This window comes from Syngnathus floridae, chromosome 2 (genome assembly GCF_059516105.1).
Source record: "Syngnathus floridae isolate MCC-2025c chromosome 2, RoL_Sflo_1.0, whole genome shotgun sequence".
NCBI lineage: Eukaryota > Metazoa > Chordata > Actinopteri > Syngnathiformes > Syngnathidae > Syngnathus > Syngnathus floridae.
This window is the reverse complement of record NC_142414.1, coordinates 17,920,121-17,942,706: the sequence shown is the minus strand read 5'-3', so window position 1 is coordinate 17,942,706 and position 22,586 is coordinate 17,920,121. Positions and strand designations below refer to the sequence as shown.

Below are 22,586 nucleotides of genomic sequence, written 5' to 3'. Positions count from 1 at the left end.
CTAAAAAAAGACAGAATGTATATGAAGCTGTAAAATCAACCAAGCTGAGGAGTCCGTCACTATATATTTGGCTAAAATATATAATACCATTTTGAGACCAGTTTTGAGAATACTGAATGCACTCAGCAGTCACCAGCATGACTTGCCAACTTCCTTTGTGGTGCTCTGCCACAATATGAGTTCATGCAAGTTATGATTATTATTAAACATCAGCGTACATCATTCAGGACCTCATTTCCATTTCCTTTGCTGCAACATGTACCGGATTTCACAGCTGGATGCCCAAGTTGCGGGATTTCTCTTCTATTGCTTTCTTTGGTGGCTATTACAGTCTCTTGACCCCACCTGACTGTCACGATCTTATTTATCAAACAGTGACTCTGTAAAAGGCACTTGTCTTCCATTCTGCCTTACCTCAAACAACACGGCAGACAGCTTTCGAGACTATCTCGCCCGGTTTCCAATTGAGCTCAATAGGATATATCTGGAGTTTTGTAATTTGCACTTTCCTACAGGATTTTGACAGGGCTCTCATCTTCTCAACCTTCCTTTATAATGCTTCTACTATAAGTTTTCATACCAAGTCCAGAACTGTTTAAAGCACAGGTGTCAAACTCAAGGCCCGGGGGCCAGATACGGCCCGCCACATCATTTTATGTGGCCCGCGAAGACAAATTGTACTTCATATTCGTGTCTTTACTAGAATTGCAAATTGTCTTCACTTTTAATAATATCTTTTTTTTTAATATTTGACCAGTTTTTACTCGTCTGATTTGAAAACGAGTCATTTGTCAGTTTGTTTTGTAGCTTTTACTGCATATAATATGAGGTGCTCATACATTGATTTGGGTTGACAGTCATAATGGCCCTCCGAAAGAAGCAATGGGACCCGGGAAAAAAACTAGTTTGACACCCCTGGTTTAAAGGTAACCAACAGAAAATTGATTTGTGAATATACAGATAGTTTCATACTGTGGTGCTCAAGTGTTATCTTTGGATGTACTGTTTAAAATATAATGTATCTGACACATTTGGAGTGCTTTTGCAAAGAACAAAGGGCAAATATTCCCAAGTTTTGCTGGTAGACTCCCACTCAAAAGGTTTCGATAAAACAATAAACAATAGTCATCACTTGGCTGCATCTGCTGACTTGCAGTTCGGTATGAATTACACTTTGAGGCTACTGTTAAACTATTATTGATTTTCGTATTGGATGGAACAGGGTGAACTTGGTGAAATATTATAGTATTTGATTCCATTTTTCTGCCAGGACTGTAATGTCAATTTATTTTCATCAACTCACTCTTTTTTTTTTAAGATGGAAAATGTACATGTCTATTTTGTAAGTACGGTTTAATTTGCATGAAAGCTGAGAGTGTCACGCCGTCCTGATCCTATTCCATTTGCGCTGCCCCATTGAGCCGCTGTCTGTCACATTCATCTTAAACAGATGACTATGGAGCATCATACTTTTTGTTTTTTTTGCTGCACTTTGAAGAATGCATTATAACTGATAACATTAGAAGGGTTGTGATGGGCCAAACCAAGCACAACAAAAAAGGATGCACTATTGTTATGGCATACAGTTTCATCATACCTCAAGGCTGGACAAAACAGTCATAAATCAACTTTATATATGCTCTTGACAGATGACTTGACTGAAGGCCACAATTCTGTATTGAATAAAATAAAACATTTGATAAATATGAACCTTGCATAAAAGTTACATTTTGTTGTAATGTGGAGTATGGTTTATATGTAATTACAGTGAATGTTGAAATATATTTAACCTAAAAATACACTGAACTTGAGAGAACGGTATTAAAGATTTGAATGACCACTCAAAGAGGTTCTCTGGTGTCCTGAATTCATATCTGTATCTTCTAAAAAGGACGGCCACTGACAATAATAGCTCCATCTATTCACCAACAGCAATATTGGCCTTCAGGTTGCCGTGGTAACGTGGAGCTGGGGTTGAGTCAGAAACTGAAGTGAGTGTCCCTGAAACTTGTGAAAGATATTCATCCTGGAGCAAAATAATGGCAGAGCCGAGCTACGGCGCAGAACCTCTGCAGGCAGACACACAAAGTATTGTGCAAGGTCACTGCCACGTATATACACACACACATGCGCATGCACACGCACACAAATACACCGATTGTGATCATCAAGAGCGCATGAATATCCTTCAAAAGATGATACTTCACACCCCCTCATTCCCATATCAACATTTCCTGTGTATCACATGACGCAATGTAACAACAAGAATGTACACGTGGATTAAGCTTTTTTTAATTTCCTTTTTTTTTTAAAATAACTTGAAAATGTTGCACGTTCCAGGCTGTCCCATAATAAATTCAACAGTGCAATAGCTGAGAGGTTGAAACAAACATCAAATAGAAAACATGATTTAAACTATGACCTAAATACCCACTCGACAATACAGTAAATACTGTAATCAGTCTATATGTATGTATTTGTATATGTTCTGTATCAGAACCATAGATGCTAGTTCAACTGTTTGGTTTGCCATGAATTTTTAAAGGACTTTCATTTAAAATTTAGAACATGATTATTATTGTTATGTATGTTATTGTAGGACTCAAACAAATGTGTGCTGCTGCCGCACCCTACACAGGGTCACGATTAGATAAAGATAACGATGACATAGCAATTGTCACTATAGTAATATTTTATATTTTCTGCAGTATTTCCTTGCATTGGAAAAAAAAAAGCAGCAATGAAATTATACAAAGAAATTCAAAATTACTGTCAAGCTAATACCCCCAAACCTTTAAGATGTGAATTCCTTTTATTTATTTATTTATTTATTTATTTATTTATTTATTTATTTATTTATTTATTTGTTTGTTTGTTTGTTTGTTTGTTTGTTTGTTTGTTTGTTTGTTTGTTTGTTTGTTTGTTTATGGGAATGGCTGCGTGGGGTGTAATTCTTATGATATTTTATTTTCCAACCATCAAGTCACATCTTAAGTCTTTGGTAGAGGTATTTAGTATTTTTTTTTACTGTTGAATTTTTTGCTGAAAGTAACCAACGAGTTAAAATGCAAATTAAATTATCCCATGTTAATAGATACATCAATTGTAATATACCGTGCCGCTAATTTATAAACCAAATGCTAACGCAGTAGACAGTGCAATCAATCAAATTAGGGAGGGTACATTAGGTAACATCACAAAATGTATTTCAAAGAAATAAAAGACATGAAATACTGACTTTAAATTATATCCTTACAATGTAAGGCTTAGATACATAGCATGGTTAAGTGCTTAAAAGCTAGGAGAATTTTATTCTCCCTCACGTAATTACGTCATAACCACAGAAAATATTTGTATATAAACAGGAGGCTAAAAACAAAAAAATCACATATGCGGTGTTAAGTCAGCGTCCCTTATCGAAGTTTGTTGACCAAGCGTACCCACTTCGTAACCGGAAGCTGTTATTCAAGCTGTAACCACAAGAGGGCAGAAATATACCGTTGTCAAACAAGGACTTTAAATGTTATTGCTGTTGTATTTTTGCTCGACACAACTTGCTATGGTGGCTTGCCAATAAAATGTATCAGCAAAGTCCAAGGGTATTTAATTTGAATAATTTAGGAAATAAGACATAGTACTCAAGTATGATAAACATTCATTCATTATTGAAATGATCGTTGCAGCTCCCATTTGGCTGTTGTATATTAGAAACGTTTATGAAAAACACTTTAAAGTAAAATGGGGGAAAAAAATCTAATCAGTTCTACTTTGTGCCGGTGTCGTTCGCGACATTAAACACAAAATGACAGTTTGACTTATGTGAAAGTCGGGCAAATTGTCGAAACACAATTACCAGTGGATCTCCACAACAGTCAATCTTAATATTTGTGTAGCAATATAGATTTGACAAACAATCCCCACCAGTGGTAGTCACGCTGCCCACATTAGGTCTGTGGTAGCAATAAAAATCTTTCCTCTGGGAATTTGGAGATATGCAAGCCTAACTTACTTTCATAACAATTGCATAGGTGTGTGGGTGTATCGTCCATCACCACTCCGAATGAATTATCTGTTCTTTTTATTGGCCTTACAAACTTAAAATAAAAGGATCCTTGGTCTGTCTAAATTAATGGTGATGAATTGTGGTACTTTGCAATTGGTAGTCCTGGCTCGCTGCTTAAATCAATGTGACCCCAGTGACAACAACTCAAAATTATTAATATAAGAAAAATAGAATTTATGTCACACAGTCCGTTTTGTTTTGGAGGTTAATGTGAAGCGACTCACCTCACACTCAGGCACATGCTGTCATCCTCCCTTTGCACATTTGCCAAGGTGTTGTCACCTCAAAAAGTTATTCTTGTTCCCATCCCCAATAAGAAGCCACAGCTGACATTTCATGTTACTGGTAAGCATTCCAAGACTAGGAGAGTTTGTAAAAGAATACAAATACCTGCGCGTTGACCTCAAGAACATTAAATAAAACATTTCCTACAGTAAGAGTACTCATATTCTACTTTCATACTTACATACATATTACATACTTTCGCTCATATCTTTATGTTCTGCCCGTGCTGACCTGTGAGAGCTTATTCTAGCAAATAAGGAATCTCAATATGAGAGGAAACGTGTTTTTTTTTTAATTTTATTAAAGGTGTTAAACTGTCATGTTATTTCAAAAGAACTTTCAACACAACGTTTTTTTCTATAGAACTCACCTCGTGTAAGTAGGGAAGTGATGATGGATTTTTTTATAGGTTACGAAGTAACAAAACAGATGTCCTTGCACTCCAACTATATTTTCTTTCTTTTCAAATTTGACATGTTATGCACGATGGTTTTCTTGTCATACATAAAAGCTCAGCTCACTCAGCTTCAGAAAAGTGGTGAGACGTGATTGGTTGTGATCTGAGACCTGGCAACTGTGATGTCATTTTGAGTCGGAAGTAAGTGGCAAAATGGCCGCCCCCTGAGATGGAAAAGGTCAATTTTGCCAGTTTAATTCATATTCCACAAATAAAACATAAATCAGAATACTGTGTTTTGATAAGCTGGGCTGCACAGAACATATTATTACAAAGGGAATGTTGGCGTTGACTTCCTCTTTAAACACATCATAGACTGTGGTGTACGTGCTTAGTACATTGCATTCGTAAGACACATTGGAAATAAAGTCAACATTGCAAAACTGACTATAGAGGAACTCTGTGCATCATGGGAGAAAGTCAGAGCTGCTTTTGACATTTTGGTTTCTGCTGATTGCAGTTCGGTAGCTCGGACTAACAAATACATCATTCCTGCATGGTCACTGAGCAATGACAATGGAAAGTCTGCTCTTGTGCGTCCAGTCGGCCTGGTATGCGGGACAAAGAATGATTTCCTACATTGTGGTGTTGGAATAACCCCCTGCTGGTAAAAACAAAACAGAGCAAGGGCCAAAGTTACACACAATGTCAGTCAATAGTTTTAACACACTACTACATGTCTCATCCACTTAACCACAAGTAACTAACAAAAAGAATCACTTTCTTCTCCAAAACTGTCCTCATTAGGTTCACGTTCCTCCATGATGCATGTTGCAATGCCTTGCTCAAGGATATCTCGACAGGAAACGACCATTTCTGTCACTCCTTGGCAATTTTCATGACATTTCATTTCATTCAATTGTATTTTAATTTTTGTCCACAGTGAGACTCGAATATGACTTGACCACTCGAAATATTTTCTTGTCGTATCGTCGAAAAAAATCATAATTACTACTTTGTCAAAGGAGTGTAATAAAGTACATCTACTTAAATCTAGTAAGGTAGTATTTGTACTTCGTTACTTCACACCTCTAGGACGTTTTGTACCAAAGGATGTAATGTTGTGAGTGGGCGTGGCTCTCATGCCTTTGCACGTGCTGTACCGAAGCCCGTGTAGTCCCACGCGGCCGCGAGGAAGCGTGGAGAAAAAGAAAGACGAGCACGGCGGTGCTCAATAGCAGTCTTAATTCAGTATTATATCAGCAAACCCGCAAGCATTTGCGTTAATTGATAACAGGATAATGTCCATTTTGGGCTCTATTTTTAAAACAAAACAATTGTCTGTATTCATTGAACTGGTGGAATCACTGCGCGTTAGTTTGGATTGTCAACCAATCAGCGTCTGCCTTTAGTGTAACGTAACCGGCAAACCACGCCCCATGTCCTTTGCTCGCTGGAACATTTTTTTTTTTGGAAGCCAAAGTACTTCCTCCACTTGATCCCTTAATGACAGCAATACGCTGACTTTACAATATTAACTGCGTTAAATTTTACCGGGTCATTACAAGAAGGACGTCAATTCGATGAGTTTGGAGTTAAAGTAATGAAATGTCAACACGCCCACCATCCATGCTCATTTTATACAAAAATTAAATCATGGATGTTTGCAACGGGAAAAAGAAGAGAAAGGTAAGCAGAGGCGGCGGCCGTGGGCTGGTGTGCGGGCGAAATGTGGCCGGGAAGCCGAAACGAGAAGCGGCTAAAGTCCTCCGTTCCCTCACGGTGGAGGACAATAACAACTACCCAGAGCCCATGGAGGAAGAGGAGGAGGACGACTGCTTCTCTATTAGCTTCCTCCGGCCAGGTAGGACAGAGCCTGACATGCTGGTGCCACTGTCTGTGCCTCCCCGTTACACCCTTATCCGGGAAGTGGGCCGGGGGAGCTACGGCGTGGTGTACGAGGCCATCGCCCGGAAAACCGGAGCCAGGTTGGCCGTGAAAAGGCTCCTGTGCGACGCCCCGGAGAACGTCGAGTTGGCTTTGGCCGAGTTCTGGGCCTTAACCAGCCTAGAGAACCGACACCAGAATGTGGTCCAACTGGAGGAGTGTGTCCTTCAAAGGAACGGTTTAGCCCAGAAGATGAGCCATGGCAACAAGAGGTCCAAACAATACCTGAGGCTGGTGGAGACCTCACTGAAAGGTACACAAATCACTGGCATTTCATGCCTTTTAACTGTAGGAAACCCTTTAAAAATACAATTTTGATACCAAAACTTCCAACCCAATCTCATAACATGAATGAAGTCGACTACATTTTGCACCAAAGTTCAGACTGAAATAGTAATAATACCAATAAAAAAAAAATCTGAATAAATTCCTCACTAAATTTCTTACTGTTATATTGAAATATATGTATGCACATTGAGTTGCTGTTTTTCAAACATTATTTCCCCATCTATAGGCTACATAATATACAGATGACCACAAAGGGAACACTGTCTCCCTCCCCCTGCTCTTAGAAGAACATAGTGTACTTGGCAGCATGTTGACTCGCTTTAAATCTCACCGTAAACACTTTATGATGTGTCCCTTTCACATAAAAGCTAAAGACTCTATCATAACTTTTTGATTTAACCTACTTATCACTGTGCTTTTGTCCCAGCTCAACAGTCTTCCATGCGTTCGCTTTTCTTTTAATAGTACAGCTCTTATGTAAGAATGTAAAATTTACCTCCATGCGCCATTCTTTGTCCCCCATCAAGACAAAATGGAGTAAATAAAATTGGATCACATTGCAGAGACTGGATGGGCCTTTTAGGTGTCAACATTTAGCTATCACTGCTAAAACTCAACACAGTCTGCTAACGTCATAGTTGATGCACAATTTTAAGTATTCTCAGGTAAAAGGAGATGGACAAAAGTGATCAAATCAATTGCGATGACTATATTAACCCCCATTCATAAAGCTTGCAATTTACAGAACCAAAACAAGAACCATCATATTCACTTAGAGAACCTTCTGGAAGTGGAATATTGTTCCCGTAGTACTACATGGACAATGTTTGGTATCACTTGCTGTTTTGTCATTGTTTGTGGTGTTTGTAAGTCTAATGTAGCATATTTTCCTGACCCTTAAGCCTACCTTAGTTAAGAATGGTGTTTTTATATCAGAAGTAATATGATTTGTCTTCAACGAAATGGTATGATGAAACTTGCGTACGATTTATACAAAGATGTTGCCAAAATCAAATCCAATACATTGTAAGAGACAGGTTGACTTACAAATTATTTTAATTTCAAAAGTTCCCGAAGGAAACTGTATTAAGTGAAAGAATTTGTTCCCGGCTCAAATTTCTACCATCATAATAAATGCATTATTTAATTTCCATGTGATGTTCTACTACGACTACGATGGAAAAATGGCTGCTGGAGTCAAAATAATGTTTTTGTCAAATTTATTTTGCTGAACTCTTAACCTTATTTTTTTGACAATCAACCCTTCAAGTGTATAAACCCATCACTCAATTTAGATACATCGCAGAAGTATGGCTTCCAGTTCCTCATCTGCAAGCCTTGAAGAGCGTTCTTCACCGACTCAATGTTCTCGGAGTCGCATTGTTGGTCTCACTGTTTTTCTGTTGTGCTTTGTAGTTGACGTGAGTCTTGACCGACATTATACATTCTTCATTCTTTTTCAGGAGAACGCATCATTGGTCACCCGTCGGAACCATGTTACCTCTGGTTTGTCATGGAGTTTTGTGAAGGTGGAGACCTCAATCGATTCATCTTGTCTCGTCGACCCGACCCCCAGACCAACAGGAGTTTTATGCGCCAGTTGACAAGCGCTGTGGCTTTCCTGCACAGGAACAACATTGTTCACAGGGACCTGAAGCCAGACAACATTCTAATCACACAGAAATCTGGTGCACCGGTTCTTAAAGTTGCTGACTTTGGCTTGAGTAAAGTTTGCGCTACAATGAATTGTAAGAATGCTGAGGAGTTGCCCGCAGCAGGTGTTGGTAACAACGAGAACAACATTGTCAACCTTAACAAGTTATGGTTGTCCTCTGCCTGCGGCTCAGACTTCTACATGGCCCCCGAGGTGTGGGAGGGCCACTACACGGCTAAGGCGGATATCTTCGCTTTAGGCATCATCATTTGGGCAATGATCGAGCGGATCACTTTCATTGACGCCGAGTCCAAACGGGAGCTGTTGGGCACCTACGTACGACAAGGCTCGGAGATTGTGCCCGTCGGCGAGGCGTTGTTGGAGAACCCAAAGATGGTTCTCCACATTCCTCAGAGGGCCAGGAGCTCCATGTCAGAAGGGGTGAAGAAACTCCTTCAAGAAATGCTTGCGTTCAACCCTCAGGAGCGACCCGACGCCTGTCAGCTGGAGGTGCTGATGAATCGGGTCACGTGTCCCGCGTGAGCATACCAACTTCTCAACCCCTTCCCTTTTTAAGACAAACTAGTGAAAGAAAGGACTTCTTTTTTCCAGGTAAGATCATCTCAACATTATATTGTCTCATGTTTAACGATCAAGTATTCTTATTTATGGGTGATTGGGGCAAACTAAATCTACCTTGTTTGGTTGTTGGACAATCTACAGATTACAATTGAAAATGGAACCATTTGCTTTGGAGCTGTCAGAATGGATCAGTTAATCAAGGGTTATTAAATTGATCAACTATTTTTACCCCCGGAGCGCAATTCTGTGCTTCAACCACCGGGAGCGCTGCCATAATCCTTTTTGAACCCCATATCGTCAAAAAGACCTTATGACATAACTCCGCTCCCAACTATCCGTGTGATTGCTGATGCACTCTGAGCACGCCATTGTGTGCTAGAATCTAGCTTCTCCAGATTAGTTCTCTTGCAGGATGATGAGAAAGCACGTTATGCAACCGGCCTGCATGGCTGCAACTGGTTCATCGAGAAACATGTCATCAGCGCAAACGGGATTAGAGGGAGATCAGATGTTTGTGCCGCCTGGATGTGTCTGGTACATGTAGGTTAACGCAGGGTATAACTGACAACAGTCCAGTCATCCTTCATAGACCGGTAATGGGATTCGAAGAGATCTGCTCAGTTATGTTGCTGCTCACTAGTAAATTTGAAGGTATTTGTGATTGAAGACAACCACATTCAATTGTGATTACATGTCCCTCGGTTCTGTTCGGCACACTAAGTCAGTCTCACTCCACCCTCTTCCTGGGACACTGACGGTGTCGTTCATTATTCTAAAGCTTACGGAGGCCGGTGTCTGGAACATTTTGTGCCCTTGCGGCCTGCCAGCCGATAGGCTTCTCCTTACAAACTGGGCCAGCGCCACTTTTAAATCCCAACCTCTTGCTCATGCATGGCTGACCTTCCTCTTTCATTTCTCTGAGAGCAGCACGAGTTTGTCATCTTCAGGTTCAGTGTCTTTTGTAAGTGTGTTTACAAGCAGCTTTCACCTTTTGAAGGCATTCTTTCACCATCTGGCAACATGCGTTATAAAAAGGACAGGACAACAATTTTTTTGGGGGTCTACAGGAAATGAAGTTCCTCTGACAAATAGCTTGAAGGCAGGATACATACGTGCAACAGTATGTTTTGTAATGGCGCTCGCAGTCAGAGTGGGTGGAAAATGCCTCGTAAAAACCCAACAACGTTTACAAGATTTTGGGAGGAGGTGTGAAGACTCGAGTCATAGTTATATAATTCAATTGTGAAAGTAGGCACTGGGTGGCTGACATTTCCTCAAGAGTCAAACTTGAACATCACAAAGAACACTGTTTCAAATGCCACTCAATATCCCCTGTAAACTCATAACGCCATACTACTACTTTTTTTTAATGGCATTCTGTGTCTATGCAGACAGGTTCATTTTCACAAACGCTATGAATTATAGATTTAAAAGAGGTGTGGTCACCATCTGTTGTTGAGAACAATAATATGTCTCTTTGCTAAAATATTGACTGCTGATTTTGTGCATGACTGCTTCAAAATTGTATAGTATGTTATGCAAAAACAATTTGGGGAGAAATGCTGGCCCCAGGATGCTTTATCTGGATTCCAGCTGGAAAAACTGGCATCTTTGCAGCAAGAGGAACATGCAGGCACACACCTTCCCTTACATAAGAGATAATTAAACGAGAATGGCATCCATGAGAAATGTGTTGTTTTTTTTGGATGGCCAAAATACACCCTGAGCTGTTTTAAAAAAAAAAGAAAATCAACACGCCATCCAGTAATCACTGAAAGTCCCACAGTGTCTTGGGGCTACAGGAAACCAACCCCCCCACCACTCACCCCAAAATACCAGTCACCACTGGTTTAATTTAAACAGTGTTTACTTTTGGCTTACGCAACAACAAAGAGCTGACGTTCGACTTGAAGCTCCCCACGTTTTAAAGCCTTGGCTGTTGACAGTTTTTCTTTCTTTCTTTCATTCAAATATAAAAGATACTGACATGAAGAGGAAGACAAAAAGCTCCAAAATGTAATGCCAAGATAGATCTTTGAGAGGCAACACGGTGCCACTGGGCATTGTGAATACATGTACTCCCAGCTTTAGCCAACTTAAGTGAATGGCGCATTGTTTTTACAGCATCAAAACGGCCCTAACATAACAGCGACGTAAGCACTTTCCATACCCCCTGCACAGTCCATCATCAACTAGAGAGAGTGCGTGTGCGCTGCTAACATGACCCACTTGTGTTCCGACCATTTGCAGCAAGTTATGCAACCTAAAAGAGTGACACAGCACTAAGCCGTAGCGTGCTAGCTGCTAGGCTATTCTTAGAGTCTTGAACAGAAAACATTGTATTTGTCAGTCACATAAGTGGATTTCATGTTTGGTTTTTTTTAAGGGAAAACTTAACCCTTAATTTACGAATATTTTGAATTACAAGCACGGAACAAATTGAGTTAATAACTTGAGCTACCATTGTATCAATGATCAATAACTCAGTTTGATATTCCTCAGCTCTTACTCTTAACACTGAAACTGTTCTAATGTAGCGAACCCATTATGTTCTCATGTTTTGATTTGAGAGCTGTTCTAAACTCTACCTCCTCACAGTAACCTTTTGTTCCACATTGTACTGTGTCTGCAGATTTTGTTTACCGCATGGATGTGGACTCTTGACAAAACAAAGGGAATCCCATCAATTCGAGACTGTGAAGAGCACAACACTTAATTTCGTACCAATGTGATCGGGTTCCTCGCTTGGGAGCAGCACGCAAACATCTTTCTTCCAGCACCACCCAATATCTTGAATATGTAGCCGTTGTTTTTTTCCTAACAAGTCTATTTTGTTTTCTTTTTGATTGTGACGCACTTGTTATCAGTTTCCTAACGTTGTGCCTTAAGCACGGTCTTCCAACGCTAACACGTAATCACACTCTGCGTTCTCTTCACCCGACTTTCCTGTGTGGAAACGGGGAATAGAGCACCAAGTGAATGAATGAATGAAAGGGTAGATTAGCAACACGGGAGACTGCAGGGGGTCTCCCAAAAGTTTTGCATTTGTATCCACGGAGCTCCACCAAACCTTCACTCTCCATTGTGCATCTGACCAAAGCATGATGTAGCATTTTATGTCAGTCACTATGCAGTCGTGGTGGACACCAGTGTATTAGGCTACCCTATGTGGTGCAGAGCTACCTCTTACGCAACACTCTTTACCGTTACACGCTCAGTTTGTTCAAAACATCCTCAGGTTCTTGTAAACTTCTACTAAACAAGCCTCTGACTAGTTTTCTCGTGGTGTTTGATCTATACTGCTCACTAACATCCTAGCCCGCACAACAGTCACCTAGATGTAATCTAGTTCCTAGAAGGTGTTTTTTTTTTAGTTTACACAACGTTAAGACAATCTCCAAATTTATTAATTGTTTATTTTAATGACCGTTTTACAAATGCAAGTGTGATCATTCTTCATTGCGTTATATTGGGATTAGTTCCAAATCAAAATGACCAAATACAGCGAAAAGAAATGAGTGTTTTTATAAAAATATCCTTTGAGAGCTTTGTACTAAATGATAAAACTTTTAATGCTGTGCAGAAATGTTGAGAGGTTTGGGAGTTATTTGACAGTATTTTTATTTTGCTGTGGTTTATGCAGTGCTCAAGCGTAACAAATGATTTAAAAAGAATCTTAAACTTGAGTTCAAGTTTGTTTCTATTTTATCGTTCCACGTGGGGAAAAAAATTCACAATTTCACACTATGCAAAATGTTTCACTGCCTCGCTGGGAACAATTTACAGACACGTTATTGTGTGTGTAATAAAAATGTAGGACCTCTGCATTTTTCCCACTGTGTACTGAAATATTTTTATTTGATATAAATCAACGTGTTTTTGTTACTGAAGCTGACGTGAGCCAGTTAGATATTTTTGTGTTATTTGTTTTCCTGTAAATATATTTGACAAAGTTTCTTGAAATAAACGTTAAAAGTTGAGTTGATGTCTCATTTATATTCATTTAAAATACATTTATAACAATGGATCTGGATGCTTTAAACCCCGCCAAAGACCATGAAGCAGAACCTTGAGCTAAACACCAAACCTTCAACTGGTCCTGGTTAGCTACTCTAACGTGTACTGGACTACTAATACGAGACGGCCTCTCCCATTCATCATGGTGTAGAAGGTAGCAACATAGATGAGACTAATCCTAATCCGCAAACCTTTAATCCACTGAGAATATACCGTGGGAAGAAAGTGCGTCATTGTGACCTGCCATGGATCATGACCTCAATCGTGACGTTTACCAGGCTGAGCTCATCCATACTGGGACCATGACACAGCATAGACCCGGCCAGGGTTACGAAGTTTCCTAACTACGTCCTGTACAGGTCGCAATCAGATGTCCTTTTTTAGCGGCCTGTGGCAGATTTGGCAGTTGATGCTCTCCCTGTGGTTTGCCGGCATCGCATTTGGTACTTTCTACACTGGCTGGCAGGGCAGTAAATTGAAGTTTACTACCATTACTCACTGGTTTTCTACCAATTACACATCACCCAAAATAGTAATGAAATGATAAGGTTCAGAAAGATTGTTCTGTGTAAACATCTATTATCCCGGGGAATAGACCTCCCACAATGAAAATTGGTAAAATATATTTTTAAAAATATATTCAAATAGACTTAACATTATCATGATCCTATATCTGCATGTGCTACTGACTACTGCTCCATTCAGCATTCTTTTTATTTTTTTAAAAAAAGAAAAGGTTATTGCGGAAACAAATGAAGCCAAACTTCTCTATCGAGGGGGGCTAGAAAATACATAACTCGTGATTTTTTTTCTTAAGATGCATAAATCCAGCATTACCCTATTCAGTATTATTTCCCGAAACAGTTCAAAATGAAATAAAGGGCGTGGTAATTTGGAAGGATCATATATGCACTACCGTGATCCTTGTGCAGCACATGCACAACATTTGGAACATGATGTTCCAGCCTGCCAGCTGTCATCAGATTGTCATGAAAGTGCAGTTTATTGGATAGAGCACTGCTGCCCCCTGCCGATCAGATCAGCATTGTCATCATTTTTTATCATGGTCATTATCGCTGCTATTATCTTTCCGTCCATTCGTTAATAATAAATCCATCCATATACTGAACCGCTTATCCTCAATATAAGAATAAGAATAAGAATGTTTTCACAACGATTAGTGGTTATAAATCAATCCAAAACACACACACGCACACAAACACAGTATTTGTGCAAGCTATTAGGTTAATCTTAAAATATATATTTTTTAAATATTGTTAAAACCTGTTTGCAGGGAAAATAAATGAAGATCTTTTCTGAAATCAGGGAGAAATATACTAACAGTGACACATCAACAATGCCTTTTGTATATAAATGGAAGATGGAACTATCCCTTCCTGCTCTAATCCATCACACATTAACCTTCATCTCCTAGCAAATGAAATGATATTTATATCTACCTGGAGAAATGGTGAGACCTTTTGATTTAGGACTTGGCTGATCTCTGCAGCTCTCAAACAGTTCCCAATGTATTTCCATAAAATTGAGGGATAGATCACAGCACAAGAAGTGAACATGAGGCTTTTGTATGGATTAGATTCAAATGGATGTTCTCATACGGAAGTCTCATGTCTGATCCTGCAGACCAAGCAAGTATCGCATTTAGACTGGTAGATCACCTTTGCACTTAAATCATGGATGCTAAGACACTCCTTAGGAATATCCCTGGATTAAGGCCAGAAACCCTCGCTGAAATTGTTGGTAAAACACATAATCAATGGATTGATGATTCCCGTCGGCTTTGGCTGTTGCTCCTTAGAACAAGCCAAGACGAGGGCACCTTGACAAGCTAACACACGTCCTCGAGCGTGTGGCACCGTTGATTGCACACCATCAGAAGCAGAGTCTCATCAGCCGTCCTGTTGGACATGAAAGGAACATTTCAAAACATGTGATAAGCAATTGCATGAAAAGCATAATGGCCGAGATGATTGCAGCTCAGATGATGAAATGAGACATCCAAGCTTGTGACTAAGACGATTGATTACAGATACACATTTGAAAATGTTTAATCTATTGCGTGCTTATCAATGTGGACAGATTAGATTTGAATGACTAAATCAGTTTTAATCTCAGTAGCATGAAACATTTGTCTAGTTCCTTGATGGCGTCTGTGTCCTTGGGATGGACACAGAAGCATTTGTGATGCAAAATGACACACGTCATTGAATACCGTAAAAACTGGGGCCACCAACATTTTTCAAGTTGAAAGCTACTTTTTGGGTTTATTCGTATGATATTATTATTATTACGCTATGGTTGTTGTGAAAGTGCTGTACGAATTAAGTTGAGTTGAAAATATGCAACACTTTATTCCTATACAGCTCTTCCATTATTTACATTTTATATATATTAAAAAACACACACACACAATGCCCCCATCGATGTTGAGGTACTTTTGGAACAGGCCCGCAGGCTTCGTATGTGGTGCTAGTTGGCAACCCCTGCCCATAAAACATGTCATCAACGTGAGATGAAATAAATCACATTTTTCAGTTCGTTTCTTGTTTACACTGGTTGAAGCATTTCAATTTCCTGTCCATTCATGTGAAATAGATGCCTTCAACAAAACAGTTCATGGAAATATTTGTGTCTCATTTTACAGAGGATATAAAATGTTCAAATGGCAGCTTTTTGTGATACAAAAAAAATATATATAAAAGTATATCATTTCAAAACTTTTTCCTCATACATACATGTGACCTATCGTTTTTTTCAACTCAAGTGAAAAGAAAAACAAAAGCTTTCAAAGAGGGCAAGTAAAACTAGAGAAAGATGCAAATGTGCACACCATCATACCTGTTAATGTGGCTGCGTTCATAATTAACAAATCTCATTCGAACATGGCAAATTGGAGCCAGCAGACCCCTGTCATCATTTAAAGTGCTTTTGATTAACTCCAAATCCATTTCAGTTCTGGTAGGCCTTTGTAAAAAATCAGTCAAGGCTGTTAGTTGTAATACAAAGTGAAATTCTTATGCTAATGTGAATATGTGTGCTGGTGTTGAGAGCTCTTCTCCTTCCACCAATCACTGTAATTGTAATCACTTTCTATCAGGTTCATCACTACCACACTGCATATGGAGAACGAGACTCTAGGATGACATGGGAGGTGATTTTGATTTGCTGTGAATCAATTGCTGATGTGCATAAACAATAAAATGTTAACGGAAGTGTTTTGACATTTTCACTTTTGTGCCAGATGAATGGTCCACTTCCAGAGTGGATCAGCTTTGATTCAAAATGAGTCAACTGTCTGCAAACGGCTTTATCTGTCCTTTATGCCGATCATCACATTTGCTTTTAATCATACTGTTAAATATATATAAGTACATATTCTATTTCATTATTTATGTTTTTAATGGGATGTGAAAAAATGATGAGGTTTATGTGCTTAATGAGCTGAAAAGGTTAAAGTCAGGATGTTTTGAATTGTTCAAGAAAACGTGAATGGCGGAGGTAAAATTAATTTGGGAATTTTACTGTACTGTGTGGATTTTGCGGAATATGGGATTAACTGAAATATGTAAACTGTTCCCAAGACGCTCTATATGACCTTAACAGTTTGAAGTTGGAATGAGTTGTATGAGTGGGGCGAGGTAACAAATGTCAACGCATTTAATTTGGAAGTTTTACTATAAAAAAATAAAAAGGATTTGGGAACTAAAAATAGTTCCCAAGATGTTCAGTTTGAAGTTTGAAGGATTTGAATAATGGTGAAATGAGCAAGGAAGGAGTAGGGTGAAAGTTGGCTAAATAATAATAATAATAATAATAATAATAATAATAATAATAATAATAATAATAATAATAATAATAATAATAATAATAATAATAGTAATAATAATAATAATATTTTTGGTTGCAGGGGGGAAAATAGTGTAATTTTAGCTCAGTATTACGCAATATTTGGGGTCGTCAAAACGGAAGTGATTACCAATTTCTGACTACTTCCGTCTACTTCCGTCCACTTCTCCGGGGACAAGCTAGCTAACGATGCTTTCGCAAGCAAACAGACAGACAGACGATGTGGAGCAGGATGCGACCCCGACTGGCGTGGATATGGATGTTTCGGTTCTGCTGCTTGGAGCGGGGATGACGGCCGCGTTACACCCACTGTTTTATGTGAAGTTGCTCATACAGGTATCGTTAGCCGATGGAGCTATGCTAACGAGTCAGTCACGTGATCCGCCTGGCTCAGCTGTTCAGCTGTTTTTTTTATTCAAATGGCACCACCTCACTTTTAACCTTATAAAACGTGATTTTTCTATAGTAAAATCGATCGAGGGACAAGAACAGTGTGAGCTTTATGACGTGCTTTCACTTTTTTGTCCATTCATTTAGTGTTCAGTATTGTATATAAATAATCAAACACTGTATTTTATTCCTATAAATTAAAACAATTTTGATACTAATTGGTAAGATTAGTTGTTTTGAGTAACTGCTCCTATTCTTTTTGAACATGGAAACTGTGCCGAATCATGTAAATATGCTAATGCTGGCATCAAATTATCCCAAGTTTAAAGAATGATAGACATGCAGTGAAGATGTGCTGATACAGATATTGGTACACATTTTTTTTTTTGGACTGTTCTATCGATTAATCAAATAATGGGATATAATTTTATTTGCATTTGGGCTATATACAAATGAGGTCAATACATCAGTCAGACCAGTGTGCATGTGATCCAAAATAGTATAAATTTCTGTTTCTGAATAGTGTGATGGTAACATACAACTATCGTCTGTATTGTTTCTTTTCAGGTAGGACATGAACCTCTTCCGCCAACCGTTGGCACTACTATGTTCGGAAGAAGAGTTCTATACCTGCCTGGCTTCTTCTCTTATGGTGAGTGGAATGACGTATCTTCACTTTGTGTCAGCGAAAGAAAATATTAACATACATTGCACTCGGTGCCCTTGACAAAGTGTTATCTAGTTTAAAAAACACTACCACAATGTGAAATAATCAAGAAATTAAGTTAGTTTTGAAGTTAAATAATTGATGAAGTAACTAAGTTACTTTTTCAAGGTACTGTAGCCATTTGATGTACGTAAAGTTCTCGGCAGCGTGCAATAAATGTGTCGTGTTTGCAGCGCAGCACATTGTTAAGGTGGATGGAAAGAGGGGACTCTTTCGTGGTCTGTCACCACGTATTGCTTCCATTGCCATCGCCACTGTAATCAGGACCAAAGCTAAAAAGGTAAAAGAGAACCCGAATCACCTCATTTTGTTCGAGCAATCCACGGAATATGCCCGCCTATGTGTGAGCGTGCGTGCATGCATGTTGTCTTCTTATTCTTCTCCTTGAGCAGACGGAGCTTGAACCCAACAAGGAGAACAAGCAAACCCCTCTTAGGAAAGTCATGAGAGAGGTAAGGTGGAAAAGAGTTCGTAAAATGGTGAAAACCAAAGAAAGAAATGCTAATTTTGGTTTGCTGCAAATGGTATCTTTGCTTGGCACTGCTTGTTTGAACATTTGCCCAACATTTGGTCTCTTTCTGCTCGGTGTAGACCTCTCACGAGATGTTCATCCAGTGCCTATCCAGAATAGCCACGCATCCATTTCACGGTAAGACGTACAAATGATTTTCTACATGTTTCTATCCTATTTTAATGTGTTTTTGTGAAATGATGTGCATGACTTATGTGAAGCTCTTGCCTGAAGACTCTCTTTTCCTTTGACAGTTATGTCAGTGCGTTGTATGGCCCAGTTTGTTGGCAGAGAAGTCAAATACAGGTAGGGCTTGGATAATGTCCATCTTGTGAAATTTCATTCTGCACAGTTGTCACTTGGAATCACATGTAACTCGTAGCAATATTGAGGAAAAAGAAATCACACTTGGATTACAATTCAAGATCATCTGTCCCTTGGAGGAAACTACTAATAGCAGGCAATTGAAAGCCGTTAATGTGAATTTTCTATTATGTTGACAGTGGAATTCTCAGTAGTATCGGCAGGATTTTTCAAGAAGAAGGAGTCGCTGGATTCTACGTGTAAGACATCTTTGGTAGATTTCACCGCGAGGATGCGTCTAGTGAACGGCGTGAATTTGACCACTGTGTGGCTTGTTGTGTCTGCAGTGGTTTAATGCCTCATGTGCTGGGCGAGGTCCTCCTCTTGTGGTGTTGCAATCTGCTGGCGCACTTTATTAACACCTACGCCGTTGACGACAGTGTAAGTTTATTCTCTTCGCGTGCGCTAAAGAGTCATCACTCGGGATTGGCTTTCACGGAAACGACAAATCAACGTCGAGTGTGTTTTTATCACAGCTCGCCAAATGATCCTAAAGTGAGGCTGAGAGCCACACGGGACAGTTTGTCGCTGTTGTGTAGCATCAAGAGTGGAGGATGTCATAGTAGTGTGTGCTGGGTTTTATAGTACCTTTGTGATCGGTGATGCATAATGGCCTATAAATGATTCAGACACATTACAGACCCATGCATGAAAATAACGAATTCCTCTTTAAAAGATTCTATCGTCAGTATATTTCTCACATAAAAAAAAAAGCACATGCGCTATTCCCATTCTTTGTGGTTGTGTTTCTGCAGTTAAACCAGGCCTCGGCGGTGAGAAGTTACACAAAGTTTGTGATGGGTGTAAGTTGAACGATGCTACATAACACATCGTGTTTGCCCTGTGACGCAAAGTCAACAGGTGGTGATTTTATTTCTACCCCTAGTTCACAGTGAGCATGCTGACATATCCGTTTATGCTGGTGGCTGACATTATGGCAGTCAACAATTGTGGGTGAGTCACTCATGAAAACAAAAGACAGCAAAACATGAATATGGAATTATGTGCATTGGCTGTATTTGTGCTGATTTTTCTATTGTCTGGCCAAATTTCAATTTGATGCTAATATATAACCCAAATTGCACATAAACAAGTGCACAAGTTGTGACAACATGGACTTAAGCAATGATGCAGTCAATATAACAAGTCTGCGCACCCTTTTGTATTCCAATATTCCAAATGTAATTTTATTCCAATAGTTCTAATAGTTTTTATTTTGTATTGAGTTCTTTTAGGATTATTATTTTTTTAAATTTAGTCAGTTTCACTTTTTGTACTGGGTTGATTATTTTTTTTTAGTTTCATCCCCCACCTGAAAATGCTACATTTTAGTTTAGTGTTTATTAGTCTTATCAGTTTATATCAGTTTAAAAAAACATCTTGGTAAGTGTTGTGTGGTAAACATTCAACCAAATTATTATTATTCAGTCATTCATCTTTTTTTAAACAATCATTCACAAATGATTGTATAACAGTTGGCAGACTTTTGAAGTACACGGTACTTTTTAAATCCAGCGTGAAATGAATGAAAGTACTGTATGTTATTTTTGTTGTTGTCAGTTTGACTGCAGGTCTTCCTCCGCACTCGCCCATCTTCATGTCCTGGCTGCACTGTTGGAATTACCTCAGCCGCAGGGTATTCATTCTGTTATTATCATCTTTCCATACTGAGTCGCTTGCATTTGAAATCAAGTTCCTTGTGTTCAGGGACTCCTGTTCAGAGGATCCAGCTTCTTCTCTCGCCGCGTGCCAGTCACCTCCATCTGCGAGTGATGTCATCATCACCATCATCATCATCACCATGAATTGGACCGTCATTATTGTAAATATTCTAAGTGATATTCAAAATGTTTGCTGGTTTTAAACATATGAAATGTCACCAAGAATAGAATAGGATAAAAAAAAAATTAAAATTTATTGATACTTTGTTTTTTTCTTTTGAAGGGACGGTGGACGAATGGCTGGCACATAAGTCGCAGTTCTGAGCTCGGAGTTTGCATGTTGTCCCTGTGCTTTCCTGGGTTTTCTCCAGGTATTCCAGCTTCCTCCCACATTCCCAAAAATACTACATGCTAGTAAGAATAAGCAGGAGTCATACACAATGGATAGATGGTTGTTTCTGTTTTTTACATTTTTTTATTTTTAATTTAGTATATGTTCACGAGCCTCTTGTTAATGTGTCAATTTCAACTAGTTTAGTAAGACAGGCGTCCTTTGAGTCCATCTGATTCAATTTGGTAAAATGCTTAAGTGCTTAAATGCTACCTCCACAGTCCTCAGGAAGCAAAAAACTGTCCCTCGAGAACCACCCACATTTTCCATATTTTGTAGAAGAACAAATATAAAATGTGATCATTTACCTGAGTGACTTTGAACAAAATGTGCTGAGCATATTGAACTATTTGCCTGATCCAACAACACGACAGAAAATTTTAATCAGAGATGATTTTGTGATTGCAAACATATTTTTGGCCTACAAAGCTTGCACGATACAGATTTTACCATGTGTTGTAATTTGTAGCGCTGATGTTTCAGAAAGAAAAAAAAATCTTTCTGTTGCTAACTGTAACTCTTAATTCAGAGAGATTAATAAATACATTCCTGTATTACTGTTATTTTAATATGGAAACCTGATGTACCAGAGAAGGAAAATGAGAGCAGATTCAGAATCAGCGCCCCCCCCTCAAAAAAAATCTAGAAAACTTCACTTGCATCTCTGATTTTTTTAAAAAAATGTAAAGATTTGTTGACCAGTGTTGTTATTTGTGCATCTTGTGTAATGGGGTTAGGATTTGAAAGGGTTGTGTGAGATTGTTTAATGTTCTGATCAAATGCCACACTTTGCCAAAATAAAAGTGTAGTTGTGACAGTTTATTCAGAAATGAAATAAAGAGCTCCTGACCAAAAGTCAAAGTTTCTATTCCTCTTTTTTCACCTTTTTTTCTCACAAACGTAGAAAATGTAGAACTTGAACAATTCATTGGTTCATTCAGTGAAGACCTCTGTCAAGGTTAACGTGTTGAAACTTTAAATAACATGTTTTGTGCACATTACAATTTTGAGTTAAGTTCTACACTGTGTGTAATATATTCAATAAAAATGTACCTAGAGTCCTCGGCTGTTGGTTTTAGTTGCAATGAACAATGTAGTACCCATCCATTCATTTTCATCACATCCTTTGCTATTTGGGGTTGCGGCCAGGGGGTGCTGGAGAAAACATCCTGAACCGGTCGCCAATTACAGGGTACATGTTGAAATGAACAACACACATGCACATCGTGGCTGAGCGGGAATTGATCCCACGCTGCCGGCACACAAGTCAGACGAGTGTACCCCTACACAGTCAGCCATTAAAAAGGAGTATTAATATGCATATACTGTACAGACTCTCAAATTCCTTTAGTCCAGACACCCATCTTATTTTTAATTTAATATGTTAATTAAGCTAATCATTGCAACCCTATTGTTGTAGTTTCCTTTCCACTGGCCTAAGCG

General features: G+C 38.9%; 2 protein-coding genes across 3 annotated transcripts; both read left to right on the top strand.

Moving 5' to 3' along the window:
- Positions 1 to 5,978: 5,978 nt before the first annotated feature.
- On the top strand, positions 5,979 to 13,196 carry LOC148402320 (serine/threonine-protein kinase 35-like). Its single transcript, XM_088369200.1, has 3 exons — positions 5,979 to 6,945; positions 8,444 to 9,246; positions 11,849 to 13,196. Exons 1-2 carry the CDS (start codon positions 6,402 to 6,404, stop codon positions 9,175 to 9,177), a joined length of 1,278 nt encoding a protein of 425 aa, XP_088225326.1. The 5' UTR covers positions 5,979 to 6,401; the 3' UTR covers positions 9,178 to 9,246; positions 11,849 to 13,196.
- A 4,048-nt stretch (positions 13,197 to 17,244) lies between these two features.
- LOC148402319 (mitochondrial carrier homolog 1-like) lies at positions 17,245 to 21,998 on the top strand. Of its 2 annotated transcripts, none has more exons than XM_088369531.1 (13): positions 17,245 to 17,436; positions 18,058 to 18,142; positions 18,391 to 18,497; positions 18,610 to 18,669; positions 18,809 to 18,866; positions 18,983 to 19,034; positions 19,232 to 19,291; positions 19,379 to 19,472; positions 19,847 to 19,894; positions 19,978 to 20,045; positions 20,652 to 20,727; positions 20,799 to 20,913; positions 21,036 to 21,998. In XM_088369531.1, the coding sequence occupies exons 1-12, from the start codon at positions 17,290 to 17,292 to the stop codon at positions 20,862 to 20,864; spliced, it is 921 nt and encodes a 306-aa protein (XP_088225657.1). In that variant the 5' UTR covers positions 17,245 to 17,289; the 3' UTR covers positions 20,865 to 20,913; positions 21,036 to 21,998. The 2 variants fall into 2 exon arrangements, with proteins under 2 accessions (XP_088225657.1, XP_088225656.1); XM_088369530.1 differs by having other exon boundaries at positions 18,607 to 18,669.
- The last annotated feature ends 588 nt before the right edge of the window (positions 21,999 to 22,586 follow it).

Excerpts from the sequence above, each read along its gene's own strand:
- LOC148402320 (XM_088369200.1), top strand. The coding sequence starts at position 6,402 with ATGGATGTTTGCAACGGGAAAAAGAAGAGAAAGGTAAGCAGAGGCGGC. Across the intron at positions 6,946-8,443 it reads GGTGGAGACCTCACTGAAAG|GAGAACGCATCATTGGTCAC; the intron begins GTACACAAATCA and ends ATTCTTTTTCAG.
- LOC148402319 (XM_088369530.1), top strand. The coding sequence starts at position 17,290 with ATGCTTTCGCAAGCAAACAGACAGACAGACGATGTGGAGCAGGATGCG. Across the intron at positions 20,046-20,651 it reads ATGGCAGTCAACAATTGTGG|TTTGACTGCAGGTCTTCCTC; the intron begins GTGAGTCACTCA and ends TGTTGTTGTCAG. Across the intron at positions 20,728-20,798 it reads GGAATTACCTCAGCCGCAGG|GGACTCCTGTTCAGAGGATC; the intron begins GTATTCATTCTG and ends CCTTGTGTTCAG.